The sequence below is a fragment of the Megalops cyprinoides genome, chromosome 25 (genome assembly GCF_013368585.1).
Source record: "Megalops cyprinoides isolate fMegCyp1 chromosome 25, fMegCyp1.pri, whole genome shotgun sequence".
Classification (NCBI taxonomy): Eukaryota; Metazoa; Chordata; class Actinopteri; order Elopiformes; family Megalopidae; genus Megalops; species Megalops cyprinoides.
The window spans coordinates 1281585-1296446 of record NC_050607.1 but is presented as its reverse complement, the minus strand read 5'-3'; the positions used below and the strand labels follow the sequence as shown (position 1 = coordinate 1296446).

The following is a 14862-nucleotide window of genomic DNA, read 5'->3' as shown; positions in this document are numbered from 1 at the left end:
TCATTGTGTAAACTGTACACTGACAAGTTACCAGTTACATTTAACATAAATCGTCAACACTTAATAACCCACTCTGTTAAATATGAATACCCTCCCATTGTTAAGTTTTGATAACTGAACCACACATTTAGTAAACATAACAGCAGGATATTATACAGAGCTCTTAGACAATAACACAAGGTTAATGAGACTCAACAAAAAACCGCCACCGGAAGCAAAATTTTTCCTCCTCAGTTTCGTCAGGAATGGAAATAAGTTCTGGGACAAAAAGCACTGATGTGTGGGGATACCTCCTGAATGTGCATCGTGCTCCATGGTACGCCCTGCCCACACCTCGGGCACTGCCCTCCCACTGAGAGGCGGGGATTATCGGAAGTCCTCTGCGGAGAACATGCCCTTGGCCCTGCGCAGTATGGAGTCCTTGGAGGCGTCATACGGGTGCTCCTTGGAGGGGATCTCTAGCACCGCGGGGATGGACAGCATGTGGGCATCTATGGCGTGCCGGATCATCTCCGCGATGAACTGATTGATCAGGATGATCCCAATGTCATCGCGAGCCAGAAAGCTCCTGACACGAGACATTAATGTTTACTGACAGCGGAAACGAAACGTCATCTCAACAGCACTACTGATGCACAAACACGTGATGGTGTGTACACACAGCATGAATTAGAACGAGTAAGAAAAGCACAAGTCACAATGAGGAGCCCAGTTAAAATCTGTAAATAAGGGCGAGATACAACCAATATGCGTTCGAGTCCTTTCATTTCCAGAATGACGGTCGCTAACAGTTAGCGAACTAACAGATCCATCTAGGTAGCTTGCTTGCAACTATTCCATGGGACAAATACAGTGACAGCTTTATTTTCTGAAATGAAATGAAACTTACTTGAATGTCTCCTCTATCTCAGTGATGCTTGTGTCCTTTTCGACCACAAGAAAATTGGGCTTGCGGTTCTTATTCAGCTCGCCGACGCCTCCCAGCAGGAATCCTGTGCACGTGTCCTCATCGCCGATTACAGCAATTAATTTGCCTCGTCCTGCCATTAGAGAAATGTACAATGTTTTAGTAAGAAATTGTATGGCTCTACTGGCAGATCGTTCTCAGTCTCCTGCAGCAATCAGCTGATTGCAGAACTTCCGCTTCCCGACTTGCTACGTCAAAAATGGCACGTGACATTTTTCGTCCTCATTTGAAAAAAAAAAACAGTGCCGCCTAGTGTCCAGAAAGCAAAAAAACAGCACAGTATCCTGGACTAAATTTTGAATGTGAAAGATAATTTCACTGAATATTTAAATACCAGCTATACTGCAAAATTTGGCGTGAACCAGGTGAGTGATGAACAACTTCCTCTGGTTCCAGGTCAAATGGCCATTTCATCACTGCATTCTGATGACAGTCTACACAAAGAACTCCCCTGGTTCCAGGGCAAGCAGCACTGACCAGCATTTCAGGGAGCAGTACAGATGTTTGATTCGCTCCAAGTGAATCAGAAGCATGTGTACCAGGCTGGGCCAAGATATGAAGAAAAAGGTTGTCCTGGAATTAGCATTGTTGATACAATGTCACTGTAGTTTCCTTTTTGCATTTTACATATATTTAAGATTTCATTTAGGAAAGCTCAAGAGAGATTTTTAATCAAAAAAGTTAAAGCTTTGGAGTGCTTCCTGCAGAAAAGTCCTAGCAGTGTCCTAGGTGAGGATAATTTTCTCTGAAAAAGAAGCCAGACTGCTACTCCAGTAAATTGGTTTTACTTTTTTAATGTACAGAATTCCTTCAAATGTACAAAAGTTGTCCACAGTACACAACAAAACGGATCACATAAATAGCAACATTATACATTGAATTTCACTTAAAAGGTATGGTTTAAGAGCTCTTTAGAAGTTCCACCTCAGAGGTATTTCAGAGACATTAGTTATCCTTGACTCTGTATTTAATTACATTCAGTTTATTGTGTTTTTATATGTGTGATTAACTCCTCTGTCACTCCTTGCTTCTTTCAGGAGCACTGAGGCCTGAAGAATGGTGGCTCCTCCTGGAATGGCAGGTATGTCTGTTACATTTTTATTTCAGCTTGAATTAAAACAAAATGTTGTCTTTTGACATGTATCTGTGTATGCTGTTAAATTCCACACACCTCTCCCCCTCTCTCACAGAGGAACGGCCCTTTCCTGATGGCTGCAGACTGTCCACTGCCAGTCTGGGAGGTGAGTCTGTGACATAACAGGGAACTTCCAAGACTGTCTGTACCCATGCTAAAGCAGACACCGCCCCATGCTAAAGCAGACACCGCCTATCCTTTATGAATGCGCACTGATCATCTCAGCAAGTCTGTGATGCATTCATTAACTTATCCTGCTGTGCCTTCCTTAAACTCGTCATTTTAAAAGTGATAACACTTTTGGGCTGGCACTGGAGTAGATTCATGAATGGAAGCTCAAAGTGTTGCCCTGAAAATCCTTCAAAGCAGAATACTGTGTACAAGCTTCCCTAAAACTGAACAAGTCCGAGACTCGTACAGCTCCACAGTGCGGTGCTCTCAGTGAACTACGGAGTTAAGCGGTTCAGCGCGAATGTTTCCCAGGTCCAGGGCAGAATCGGTCTCCTCGTCGATTTCTCCAATCACCGCTCTAAGACATTCACAAAAAAGAAACAGATTCAGAGTTCAAAGCAATACAGCTGTACATCTTGTACACCACTAGTTCGCTTAATTTCACCCTGTGTCGTCAATTCGAGCATGGTGTGTGACTGTAAGAAATCCGTTAGGCAGCGGCTGCACCGTGTAGCATGCAAGAGTGCTAAATGGTTGATGAATGAGGTCCCCGTACACGTTGTCTCCCCTGACGATGTACAAGCCCAGCACCACTTGCTCAACTCCTTGCGTGGAACTGAAAACCCTTTCGTGACTCTCGTCAAGGATCAAGTTGATGGTTTGATCAAATCCTTTAAGTGTTCCCTGTTTATAAAAAAGTAAAATGTCAAATGGGACTTCCAGTAAACACAAATTGGTGATTGTTTCAATTTAAAAATGCTAAACAAAATACGAGGGAAAATTACCACAATCATCCTTCCGTCCGAAGTTATAATTGCCACGGTACCTAAGGTTCAACAGTTAAGACTGACACGGCAAATCAACAGACAGTTTGAAATATATTACTTAGCAGCTAGCAATGTCGACGTTAGCTTGCCTGTACATTGACACCTAGCTAGTTTACCACAATCTGCCAAGGACCTCCAAGGACCAAGGACATCAAGCAGGGTTTAACAGCCCGTTTGCTGATCCCAACCACGCTGAATTCACGTCGTGATGTTCGCTAATCTCGTTCTTAAAATAATATTCTCGCCGCATTTCCCAGAAAAGAATGAGTGGCGTAAAGGATACGGTTGATGTAACTTTCAAGTGCAGTTGACATTACTGATGTCAACAGGGTAAAACTCACACAAACCTCGCAGCGAACCCAATAACACTAAGAGATGCGCGTCAAATGACAAAGCGGAAAGCGAACCGCCTTCCCCATTGATATGTTACTTCGACGGTATATGTAATGGTGCTTTAAAACCATCTGAAAGTTGCATTACCGCCACCTACTGGATGGATGGTAAAGGTTATGTCCTGCTAAAATGTGCTATCCTCGTGGGTTTCAAAAATTCACTTCTGGAGTGTATATTTCATACTTCTTTAATGATTAAATCTTTTCTAATGTTTTAGAATTAACTTTGTAGGTGAACCAGTTTTTTTCTTTAATGCATAACCTCAACCCTGCAATCAGTACAATTCTGTAAAATATGGTCATGTAAGCAAAGAGATTTTGAAGTATATTTACAAAATTATTTTCTTTATTTTTGTCAAAACAATGACGCTTAAAAATGGCCCACAATGACTCCTACTTTCATGTAATAGCATGAACATCACATTTAGCAGCCTCTTCAAGACAGAGCACTGGCACAAATGCCAGTCCATTAAATAACAACACAACAACAAGTATGCATTGCAATGGTTTTCATTCACAGTATGTGCAAGAATGTTGCTGGGCTTATGGGAGAAAATGTCCCATTAGATTTTGAGCTTTCATATGGGTCCTTCCAAAGTTTCTAAAGTTCTCCTTAGCAAAGCCTGTGTCATATCACATTCATTATTTGTAAAGTCTGGTATACAAATGTTAACATACAAGAGGCTGTAGTCACATTCCACTTAAAAGTTTCTTTTTCCAACATAGACTGTATAGATGTACAAACCAACATTGGTTTAACCATGACATTATACATGATGCACCACAGACATCATAAACAACAGTGTACTAACACATAATTACACCGGTTGAATTACATGGTAACTTTCTAGTTTGTACCCATATATTTATTAAGCATATTTATGTGTTATGTAGCTGTGGACTGTGACACCTGGTTCTACAAATATTTGGCCTTGGTATCATGTCTTCTTACAAAACAAGCAGAAGCACTTTTATGGTGAATCTGCCAAATGGTTCATGTAGAGTCTCTCTTTTCACTTCATGGTGCTGGTCTGTTAATCCCTATGATGCTCGTATTTTTCAGGGCGAAGGTGAAACAGAGTGTAACGCACATCTTGCTTTGCTCATCCGCTGATGTGACGAACAAAACCATTACAGAAAGAGTCTGCATCCCTCTCACACACACCCAGAGAACAAGTGTGACAAAATGGTGATTCAGTACGGACCCACTGGAAAGAAAATGGATTTTTTCCATTTCTGTGGTTATGACAGTTGTTCAAGGTTGCATGGTTCTCATGTCACCTTGGCCTTCTCCTCTTTGATGACATCTTCCTCTCTGTCTGAAGAGTCCTGGTTTTGTTCCAGTTCAAAGTTCTGCAGTTGGCATACAATTATCAACCAGTTATCAGAGAATTACTGAGTGTCACATCTGAAGTATTCAGTTGTATGAAGACAGTATTTGAAAAGAGAAATGTAATAGTATTGCCATTTATAATCTGTAATATTTACAGCAATAATTACACAAAACCTTGGTGCATGTGTTAATGCAAGGCTGTAAACCCATTATAGTATGCAGTCTGTCCTGGTTTCTGACAGCAGCATTCCCTTTTAAAGCCCACAACTTTAATAATAAGTAATAAGTGGTGGGACTGACCTCCATACAAGTGAACTGCTGCTAGAAAGCACTACATTACTTAGGAGTAACAGCTATGCTTTCTAAACAGACTATTTTACAATGAAGAAAAATACATACCTCAAGTTCTCGCATCACCTCATCCATGAAATCACTTGAATTTTGCTTGTAAGACAATGCCAGCTTTATAGCATCTTTAAACAGCTGTTGGGAAGAATGTTGGTTTAGATGTGCGTCTATGTGGTACACGTTCCTCTCTACTGAAATACTGCATTTTGGTGTATTAAATTAGTTCATTATTTAGAGGACGTGTCAGACATTTCTGCCCAGGTGACACTGCTGGTGTCTGCTGGGCAGCACCGGAGCGGCGGGGTTGCTACAGGCTCACCTTGACCACATTGGTCCCGTCAGCAGCAGACACGTAGTACAGAGGTAAGCCCTGCTTCTTTGCAAAATTAAAGTTTCTCTGGGTAACCTTCATGTCAGCTAGAGTAAACAAAGAAATAAAAGCAGTCATAAAACATACTTTTATCAGCAACATAAACCATCACAAGACAGTCGTGCTTTCTGAATACTGCTGCACTTGCTATTGGGATTAAAACAGATACTGAGGGTCTGTACATGCTGGTCCCACAATTAGGGATTTTAACATCCATTTATGTAACTCAAATGAATTTACTCTTATGATACCAATTGCTCAACTGAGACGTCCTCAGCTCTGAACACTTTCCAAATTTCCTCCTCTTTTGTATCTCAGGAAAACAAATTTAAGCAAGTTCTCCTGGTTTGTAACTGCATGCAGGGTTTTTGCACATTTAATAGTAACATACAAATGTGAAATATCTCTCCTCTGCCCCATAAGTAAATGTGTGGCTTTTATATAAATGCATACAACGATAATATAGACAGGTACAATATTGATGAGAATGAAACTTGTGAACCTCTAATGGACTTAGTCAAACCCACCATCTATTTTGTTTGCAACTACTACGCATGGGATCTCTGGGCGATATTCTCTCAGTTCTTTGTACCAGTTTGTTAGATTTTTATACGTAATCTTCCTCTGGACATCAAAGACCTACAAAAAAGCAAGGCAAAATAAATTATGTCATTCTGACATTCCGTCATGTGACTTTAGACTGTGAACATAATTACTTTGATGTTTTTAAAGTTTAATTCATGTTGACAAAGCAAATGAGTATTTTTCTGCCTTAAAAACAGATATACATGTAATGAGTCAGCAGAGGCATTTGGCGTGGGGTCACCTGCCACTCACCATCACGCAGGCATGGGCCTTGTGGTAGTAGGAGGGGTGCATGCTCTGAAAGCGCTCCTGTCCGGCCGTGTCCCAGAAGTCTGAAACACAGGTGCAGCGTGGTAGACTGACGCGCTGCAGTTTGAGTGCAGTGTGTGCACTTTCCCTCACTACAGTATTGTGAACAAGACTAAACGTTTTAAACTTTCAATTACAGTGATTATGTTACCAGCACCTTTTCACTAGGCCTCCGTGGCATGCTGAAAGAACATGTAGTTAAACACCAGCAGAACCGCAAAAGCTTGAGCACAAAACATGTATATGTGCAGCACACATACCTACTAGTACTGCTTTCCCATCGATTGTGGTTGTGTACTTGTAAAGTGTCAGTGCGTAGGTGGACAGCTGTTGGGGACGACTGGAGGGTGGGTTATGGATTCAACATCAGATCACCAGTCTCAGCCATTACTGACTACATGCTTTTTTAGACAGAGAAGACCTTTCACAGCACAAAAATACACAGCAATGCCTTCATCTGACACTATCCTTTTAATGAAGCACACCAGGTTAAGCACTTTGCCCAAAGCACAACAGGGGTGGTCCCCCAGCCACTACCCCACGCTTCTGCCTTACAAGGATTACTGCTTTCATATTCTGAAAGGATACTATCCATCCATTAGGAATCTTTCCATTAACCTGAAAGACAGATTGGGACAAATCAGTTAAAACCTAGACAAGTAAAGCTTGACGTGGACAATCTGAAACTGTATTTAGCCAAAGTACTGTTCCTGGAGTGGTGAAATTCTTCAACTGCACCTTTGCGGTGATGTCTGCTCTGTGCCCTAAATTATAAACTCTAAAGGTGGGTAGCCAGTACAAGTAGTAGACTATAACCTTCTAAAAGTTATACTACTAAAGCTATGCATTGTGGTAGACAGTAGAAATGTCTTTCAGTGTGATTTTAATATCTTTTATAAACGTGGACTGTATGTAATAATTGATAAATATTAGGCGGATGCATATACACTGCAGCTGCTTATGCGCTTACTCGCTGAAAACCCGTGAAATAATGTCCACGCCTAGAAAGCTAGCTAACTCCTGCTAGACGTAGCAGGGCTGTCAACAAGCTGTGCTTACTTGGATTTGCCAACTGCGCTGTCTCCGAGGCAGATGATCTTTACTCGCTCGTCTGCGTCGTATTTCTCCTGGTCCAGTTCGGAAATTCCGCCCGCGTCCGCAGCCATATCTGCCTCTCCGATCAGTATGTGTGGGCTTCGCTGCCGCTAGCCAGCCTTAGCGAACTGTTAGGCGAATGCATGTTCGAAAAATATGGCTGTAATCACGTAGCTTGTAACTTATCAATAACTGTGGCTAAGTACCTACCTAGTAATTAGCTACATATGATTAGTTAGCCAGCTAGTTACATGTTGTAACATTAGCTCAAGCTTTAGATAGCTAGCCATCCAGTTTAGCGTCAGCCGGTCGGTAACTAGCTACTCTCGCAGTGTTCGAGCAAGCAACAACAGCAAATTCATGAATGCATCACTTTTAAAAGGTCCTGTTGGATTCTGTAATCAAAGCAATTGAAATAAATCACTGATGATGTGTGTGGGATATCTATCGTAATGTTCTTCCCCTCAGTTTGACTGCCTTAGTTTCTATGCAACGCATGGACGCTACGAGGACCTTGCGCTGCAATGAGCTGTTCGTACTGCTGCCTAATGCGGTGGTCACTGATTTTTACATTCACATTTTACTAGTACGGGCACATAATAGGCAATATGTATCTGTGAGTGAATATATAAATATTTTCTATGTTGTTGACGATTAAGTTTTAGGTTTAGCACGGGTAGGATGGATGTGGTTGTGGGAAATGTAGTTCTGGTAATTATCGCCTTGACTAGTACACTATTTTTCACAGCAGGTCTTCAGCCACTTTCAGTTGCCAATTGTTTTGAATAAACACAATTAAACAGGACAGATATAATTCCACTGACTCAGTTTTGGAGATCATGTAGTATCCTTATAGCAGGATAAGTGAATCGTATGTCTCTTTGTTCACTGCCGCTGATTTACCTTTTCCAATTTTCTAGTTTTGATTTTCGTGAAAGATCAGTTATTGTGCTGTAAGCACAGTTATTTCCATTTATTTTATGAGACGCGCTGCAAGAAAAAACAACTGGCGTTGTGCCTGTGGGGTGAGTTTTTGCTGCAAGGGGAGCGACCTCACTGGGAGACCCTGCAGGACACTGGAGGAAGCAAACTGCACAGAGCGTTCAGCTGCAGGCAGAATCTGAGCTCACTGAGGCTGACAAAACTTTGCTGACATTTAACACTATTATATCAGCTGACAAAACTGAATGAAACTGTTGTGAATTCAGTCTTTGCACAACGGCTTGAAAAGAGGTGAGGTTTCACAGGACTGGCTAACATCATCAGTGAATTGACTAGAGATACCTTTATAGGTATATCTATAACACACACACACACACATTATAATGTATAGACACATGAAGTTATTTTAACTTCAAACATGAGCTGAACACAGGTTACAGCTTGGCATGAAGTAAACTTTTTATTCATTGTCAGACACACCCATTTAGATTCAGGTTTCAGGATCAGCCTTGGCCTTTCAGTTCTGGAGAGGGACAGATGAATTCAGATGCTCTCACAGCTGCTGCTGGACTGAAAGTCTCATGGAGCAATGAAAACAAAACAGTATATTTCCAGAAATGGACACATGGCTCAAATTTGAGCCCTTGTCCACGAGAGGCTAATTTTGTTTATTCAGCTCTCAAACTCTTTCAAAGGTTGTTGGTCACACTTGGCTTTATTTTTCTGCCTTTTTCTATTTGTAATTGTAATTGTTATTTTTAAAAAGTACAATATGGAGGGACATACATTGAGTTCTACAAGACTCTATATAAAAATGAAGAAAAAGGTATAGAATGTCACAGGAAAGTGGGGAAGGCTACAAGCTCAGCATGTGGCAGGCCTCTGCTGTAGTTGATCATATGCACCAATGTGTCGCATTCAGTACGGAAACCTTTGTGCCAACCCTGGCTATAAACAGACCATTTCAAAGCGTTGACTTCCTTGATAATAGAGGCAGTAATGAGGGGCTGGTGCCTGTGTGAATGTATCAGCACGCTGTCTCATTCAGGTTTCTTCCCAACCCATTGCACTGTAGGTAATGCTCTTTACTTGCTCTTCTTGACAGTCTTGAGCTTTAAGGTTTTACCCATTGCTCTGGTACAGGTACTGTGGCAGCGGAACCCTTTAACTGTGGCCTTGAAGAGCTTTACCAGCACAGCGTATTGCTTCAGGTCATCCTGTGGACACTGTGGAGGGAGAGACAGACAGTTGCAGGTGCGTTTCTCATCACGGTCCAGACCCACTCTGACAGTGCCACACTAGCACAGAGATATCTACACAGGGCATGGGTTTGAATGGGACACCATGGCCGCCAAGTGTGAGGGCTTGGGGTGGGGATATTAAACTAGGCTTGTCCCCACAGCCACCTGGCATAACCACAGTTAAGCGTGTATTGTTTCAACCCCAATATATTTGTTCATGTATCCTTTGTGTTTTTTATTTATGGAACTTGTTTTATTAATTGGAGTGAAATTTGATTATGTTACAAAGAGTGACAGCAGAGTTTGAGTGTGTAAAGAAGCACCCAGCTGGGCTGGAGTTCTCACCCTGGTCAGAGCGCGGACCACCCGATACAGCACGGCTGACTCCAGCTGGGGGCACAGGCTGGTCACATGACTAACACAGCTCAGAATGCAGGAGATGGTGTGGTCCTGAGACTGCATGTGAGTGACACAGGTACAAGCACAGTTACAGACAGGGTAACCAATCAAAAACAGCCACCTTCAATTCACCCTCCAACGTCTGCATTAGAATCATGCAATCTTAGCACTATGGCTTGGAAAGAGCTTAGCTCTCCATGGCTTCACACATCACTCAGTTAACATACACAGTTTATAGACAGCAAAAATGCAGCGGTAATACTGATGCACTGAGGCAGCTTAGTATTAACTTCATTCTAGCTCAGGGTTTTATAGAGAAATTGTAGCCAGTAACTGTACGCTCACAGTATATATTCAAGAATATATGCAAATTATTAGATGTTTTCAGTCACATTTGACTTAAATAAAGATCCTGGTGGTTTCTGTCACATGTGAAATAAAATGTGAAGGGCCCAGAGCAGTTAAATCTGTGACACAGCCTTAGAATTTATGCTGTCTGCTGCTGTTAACTACTCACTTAACTACTACAAGACAATTTAGTTTCTTTGCAGATGGGAATTTTTGTGCATTGCATCCAGCAACAGCTGAAAGTGTGACATTGGGGAAATGCAGCGACACGCTCATGCAGTGAGCCCCATCGGACTGCCCCGCTGAGTTACCTTACCTTATGCAGAGTCTCAAGATCTTTAACCTCCTGCACACCTGAGCTCAACGCCTCTACATCCTCAGCTTTAAGAACAGGTTCCTTAAGACAGGAGGGGAAGATGATGATCTAATGATCATAACTAATAATGATTGTTGCTATTGCATGTCAGTAAAAAGGCTTCATTCACATCCAAGGCAAACCTTTAGTTTCTCCAGCCACGTCCACAGCAGACAGCTGAGCACTGCGGGATCCAGCTCTGTGGCCAGTATAGCCCAGACACACTCATTCCCATTCAGCTCGTCCTGGAAAGCACAGGGACAGCAAGCAGTGATGGTGTCAGAGCTGAAGTGATGGTGGGACACAGGGGCAAACTGAGACCGTTCACACTCACCTGCAGAAGGAAAACCCTCTGTAGAATGTCGTCCCCGGGGGGATCCTGCTCGGCCATGGCCTTGGCAACGGCCTGGGATTTTACAGCTGGTCCACTTGAACTCTGGTTTCTGCGTAGCTTTCAACAGGAGGTCATACAAGGTCATTTCCTGTATTTATGTGGTACCCAGCACCATTTTGGAAAAGGTAGTAAGGATGCTGTTTGTAAGTGTGTTTGTTTCTGATACAGAATGTTATTTACCTCAGCGTTGGATCTGAATGTGGGAAAGCCCGGTGTCCTCTTGGTCCTGCACTTGGCCTCGGCACAGTTCCTAGTGCTCATGCCCTGGAAGGCTGGGGAGGAATCCCCCCTTGCCTTTGCATTAATCTTGCAGCGCACCTTTTTGACAGCGTCCACGCCAGTGCCTGCAGGCCGCTGATCACTTCCTTTGCACTCTGGACCAGCACCATGTTTGGAAATATTCTCAGATGGAGCCGGGTACAGCTCAAACTCCAGATCCTAAATTAATTAGTATATTTGTCAGTCATGATTTTAGAAAAAGGGCAATTCATAACTGCACATAAACATTCAATTAAAAAAGTTAACACTAAGAAGGCGTTAAGTTGGATGCACCAAGCAAACACCCAAAATGAACTGTTAAAGGCTGAAGGATAAAAACCTGTTCATGCAGTCAGCCACACTCTTTTGCAGGGTTTTGTGTTTCCTAATTGTAGAACATCATCAATCAATTCCCTACTCTATCTCATTTATAAAGAAAATAAAGTACTTGGCAGTAATATTGCTGTGAGTGTTGCCTTCTTGTGCACTCTCTCGTACCTCAAAAAGCTCGATCTTGCTGAGGTCAGAGTCACTGTAGCTCCTCTTGTTCAGGAGAACCTCCTTCTTCCGTTCCAGGAAGCCTTGGGGGTCATCCCAGGTCGCGATGGAGCCAACAGAAGCATTTCGGGAATGTCCCGTGTCCCGATGGATGGGCAGGAACTTCTTGACGACCAGAGTCTTTCTAACAGTCGCTGCCAGGTCCAGCACAGCCGCCCTCCTCTGCAGTTCTGCCCACACGGCAGGGCCCGGGGCCTGGCCCAAAGCCAGCGTCACCAGCCGGCCGCACAGGAAGTACACGATCTTGGGCACGTTTCTCAGGCCCCGGGCCTCCTCCCCGTGGAGCAGGAGGTCCTGGCGCTGCAGGTACTGCTGCAGACTGAAGGGGGCGCCGTGTCTGCGGCTCACAGAGGGGTACTGGATCAGCTGGGGGGCCAGGAGGCGGGCGAAGTCGAACACCATGTTGATCTGAGCCCGCGTCTGAATGGAGCGAGGCCGCTTGATCCGCACATAGTGAACGGCCTCGCTGGGACTCACCCGCAGCGTGTAGACCAGGTAGCAGGCGATCAGCACTCCTGCAGGCGGAGGGGCAAAAGGCAAACTCCTCACTTTCCCTCTCATTCCCATAACATTGGTTGACTGTTTAACAGCTTTCAGGCATTACATATACATACTACCCTTTGTTTGTTTTTTTTTTTTGAGACGACCCCAGCGAGACTTGCCTGTCCTCCCCAGCCCGGCGTGACAGTGCACTGCCACCTTCCCCTCTTTCACAGCAAACGCCAGCACCTTCACCCCATCCAGCATCCCCGCCAGGGAGGACACCCCAAAATCCGTCATGCCAAAGTTGTAGAAGAAGACTGGCGAGACACAGATGGAACAGAGGTATGACTGCATAAGTGATGAAGTCCCACAGTGTATCAGAGCTGCCCTGCCCTGCCTCACTCACTCTCGTTCTCCATGAAGGTCTGGGGGGAGTAGGTGAAGCCGCTCTCTGGCTCCAGAGGGGGTCCGCAGTGAGCGTGCTCCCCAGGCAGCTGCATATTGATCAGAGACTTGATGTTCAGTCTGAAGAGGACAGCAAACAGACGCCTTCAGAGTGATGACAAACCCATGGAGAATTTCATGATTGTGATAAAGGGCTACAAAAGTAGGTGTTATTCAATTCATATGTGAAAAATAGATATTTAAAGCAACCTGAAAAGTTTGTTACTCAGATAGAGAACAACAGACTATGAAAAGACTCCCTTTCAATGTTTTCAAACCTTGAAATGTTTGCATAAGTTGTGTGGTGACAGTAGGAGGCCACATCTGGTTTGCTTTATTTTCTAATAACTACCAACGGATCTCAGGTGGCAGCTTATCCATACTGTGAGGTTATCACTGATGGTGTCATCTTGAGATGATCTGATTGTGCATTTATGTGGGGCGATAGACTTCACAGAGACTTTGAATTTTGTGTAAAACGCACCAATATTGGATAGTCTTCAGTAAATTGCCGGGGAGTCACCTCCATGTTACTGGCATATGGTGAGCACTGTGAGTGTAAATGGCTGCTGTGTTACTGTGGGTGTGAGTTTCACCGCTCTGCTGCCTTTGACAGGGATGAAATGGATGCATTGAGGAGTGCTGAGGTCACTGGCCTCCCAGCTTACGCAGTCAGAGCACTCTAAGCGCACTCTGAACACTGCATGCATTTCCTTAGTAACATGTTAGAACTACACCAATACTTACAATCACATTACAAAAGGGTTACAGATATAGTAACGGATCAAATACACTCTTCTGTTCCAGTAGGTTTTGCCACCAAGCAGGTGTTCCTGTTCAGACTCGTGTACATTTAACATTATGTTTACATTTCTGACATCAAGCCGATGCTCCTATCCAGAGTGATCAGTGCTGCCATAGTGCTTTACATTGCGCTCAGTTTTTGTACTGTCCTGAACACGAATAATAACCTGTAATACACAGAAAAGATTCATCATGAATACTCACTGTTGGAACTGTTCAATGATGCTGTACCTCTTGATAAGGCGTGTGGAAGGTCTTGCCATGGCAACAATATCATCAGTCACCCTAATGACAGAAAAAGCACGATGCCGTCATGAAATGGCTGTTCATCTCTGTCAGTGTTTGTGCATGTCTGGCAACACGGAGCTCAAATCCAATTCCAGCTGTTGAAATGGCACTCAGACTGACTGCAGTAACGGCACAGTGCTGAAGGATGTGCTTTATCACGCCAAAGGAGAACACACGTGCCACACCTCTGAGGATTTGAGAATGAAAGAGATGAAAAAAGGGCAGTTCACTCTAATCATGATCTCCTATAGCCTGTCCTGGAGATGGGCCCTGCTGTCAGGGGCACTGGGGTGTGTTTGCTCACCATGTGGAGAAGAGGCCTCGTATGGCCTGCTGGCTGGGCCTCCAGCAGGCCGGGCCCTCGTAGCGGCAGTCTATCCCTCCGCAGCCCAGCAGGCAGATGATCTGTGGGGGGATGGCCCTCACCAGGTTCTCCCGGGCCTGCGAGTACGAGGGCCGCGGCACTGGCACTTGCAGAGTCATAGCGGGGGTGCTGGAGGCAGGGGGGGCGGGGGGAGGGGGGGGGGTGTGTGCTGGAGGCGGGGGGGGCAGGAAGATCAGGGGTGGGGATGGGGGTGAGGTGCTTGGGCTATTCTTTCAGTCACTACTGGGAGTCCAGCTGGTGCATTACCAATTTCACCTTAATATAACTAACATCATCATCTCTGCTCAGGGATGCTACTGCAGCTGTACCGGAGGGGCTGGTAGACAGGACAAAGCATGACTGACAGCACTGAGGGAGGGCACAGGGTGAGGAGTCAGCAGAACATTTCTGCATTACGTTGATACCGCAGAGTTAATATGCACAGCGGCTCT

General features: G+C 44.2%; 4 protein-coding genes across 4 annotated transcripts; all 4 read right to left on the bottom strand.

Moving 5' to 3' along the window:
- Window positions 1-208: 208 nt before the first annotated feature.
- On the bottom strand, window positions 209-1138 carry LOC118772182 (V-type proton ATPase subunit F). Its single transcript, XM_036520477.1, has 2 exons — window positions 890-1138; window positions 209-568 (listed from the first exon to the last, which is right to left on the bottom strand). Exons 1-2 carry the CDS (start codon window positions 1045-1047, stop codon window positions 367-369), a joined length of 360 nt encoding a protein of 119 aa, XP_036376370.1. The 5' UTR covers window positions 1048-1138; the 3' UTR covers window positions 209-366.
- Window positions 1139-2278: 1140 nt separating this feature from the next.
- LOC118772048 (U6 snRNA-associated Sm-like protein LSm8) lies at window positions 2279-3469 on the bottom strand. The gene is made up of 4 exons (XM_036520288.1): window positions 3384-3469; window positions 3059-3099; window positions 2830-2957; window positions 2279-2631 (listed from the first exon to the last, which is right to left on the bottom strand). The coding sequence occupies exons 1-4, from the start codon at window positions 3412-3414 to the stop codon at window positions 2541-2543; spliced, it is 291 nt and encodes a 96-aa protein (XP_036376181.1). The 5' UTR covers window positions 3415-3469; the 3' UTR covers window positions 2279-2540.
- A 407-nt stretch (window positions 3470-3876) lies between these two features.
- On the bottom strand, window positions 3877-8023 carry LOC118772068 (rab-like protein 2A). The gene is made up of 8 exons (XM_036520316.1): window positions 7497-8023; window positions 7026-7055; window positions 6698-6777; window positions 6381-6460; window positions 6071-6182; window positions 5493-5590; window positions 5225-5308; window positions 3877-4845 (listed from the first exon to the last, which is right to left on the bottom strand). Exons 1-8 carry the CDS (start codon window positions 7601-7603, stop codon window positions 4765-4767), a joined length of 672 nt encoding a protein of 223 aa, XP_036376209.1. The 5' UTR covers window positions 7604-8023; the 3' UTR covers window positions 3877-4764.
- Window positions 8024-8926: 903 nt separating this feature from the next.
- zgc:77752 (uncharacterized protein LOC393862 homolog) lies at window positions 8927-14529 on the bottom strand. Its single transcript, XM_036519641.1, has 11 exons — window positions 14351-14529; window positions 13963-14043; window positions 12917-13035; window positions 12690-12827; window positions 11968-12542; window positions 11392-11529; window positions 11152-11268; window positions 10961-11062; window positions 10779-10859; window positions 10061-10171; window positions 8927-9700 (listed from the first exon to the last, which is right to left on the bottom strand). The coding sequence occupies exons 1-11, from the start codon at window positions 14527-14529 to the stop codon at window positions 9560-9562; spliced, it is 1782 nt and encodes a 593-aa protein (XP_036375534.1). The 3' UTR covers window positions 8927-9559.
- Between the last annotated feature and the right edge of the window lie 333 nt (window positions 14530-14862).

Coding starts and splice junctions, on each gene's coding strand:
- zgc:77752 (XM_036519641.1), bottom strand. CDS start 14,529: ATGACTCTGCAAGTGCCAGTGCCGCGGCCCTCGTACTCGCAGGCCCGG. Junction 11,530..11,967: donor GCAAGATCGAGCTTTTTGAG/GTACGAGAGAGT, acceptor GCTGTCAAAAAG/GTGCGCTGCAAGATTAATGC. Junction 11,063..11,151: donor AGAGGGTTTTCCTTCTGCAG/GTGAGTGTGAAC, acceptor TGTGCTTTCCAG/GACGAGCTGAATGGGAATGA.
- LOC118772068 (XM_036520316.1), bottom strand. CDS start 7,603: ATGGCTGCGGACGCGGGCGGAATTTCCGAACTGGACCAGGAGAAATAC. Junction 7,056..7,496: donor AGCGCAGTTGGCAAATCCAA/GTAAGCACAGCT, acceptor TCTGTCTTTCAG/GTTAATGGAAAGATTCCTAA. Junction 6,461..6,697: donor TGGGAAAGCAGTACTAGTAG/GTATGTGTGCTG, acceptor CCTGTGTTTCAG/ACTTCTGGGACACGGCCGGA.
- LOC118772048 (XM_036520288.1), bottom strand. CDS start 3,414: ATGTCAACTGCACTTGAAAGTTACATCAACC. Junction 3,100..3,383: donor ACTTGAAAGTTACATCAACC/GTATCCTTTACG, acceptor GTTGAACCTTAG/GTACCGTGGCAATTATAACT. Junction 2,958..3,058: donor CGGACGGAAGGATGATTGTG/GTAATTTTCCCT, acceptor TTTTATAAACAG/GGAACACTTAAAGGATTTGA.
- LOC118772182 (XM_036520477.1), bottom strand. CDS start 1,047: ATGGCAGGACGAGGCAAATTAATTGCTGTAATCGGCGATGAGGACACG. Junction 569..889: donor GAGATAGAGGAGACATTCAA/GTAAGTTTCATT, acceptor GTCTCGTGTCAG/GAGCTTTCTGGCTCGCGATG.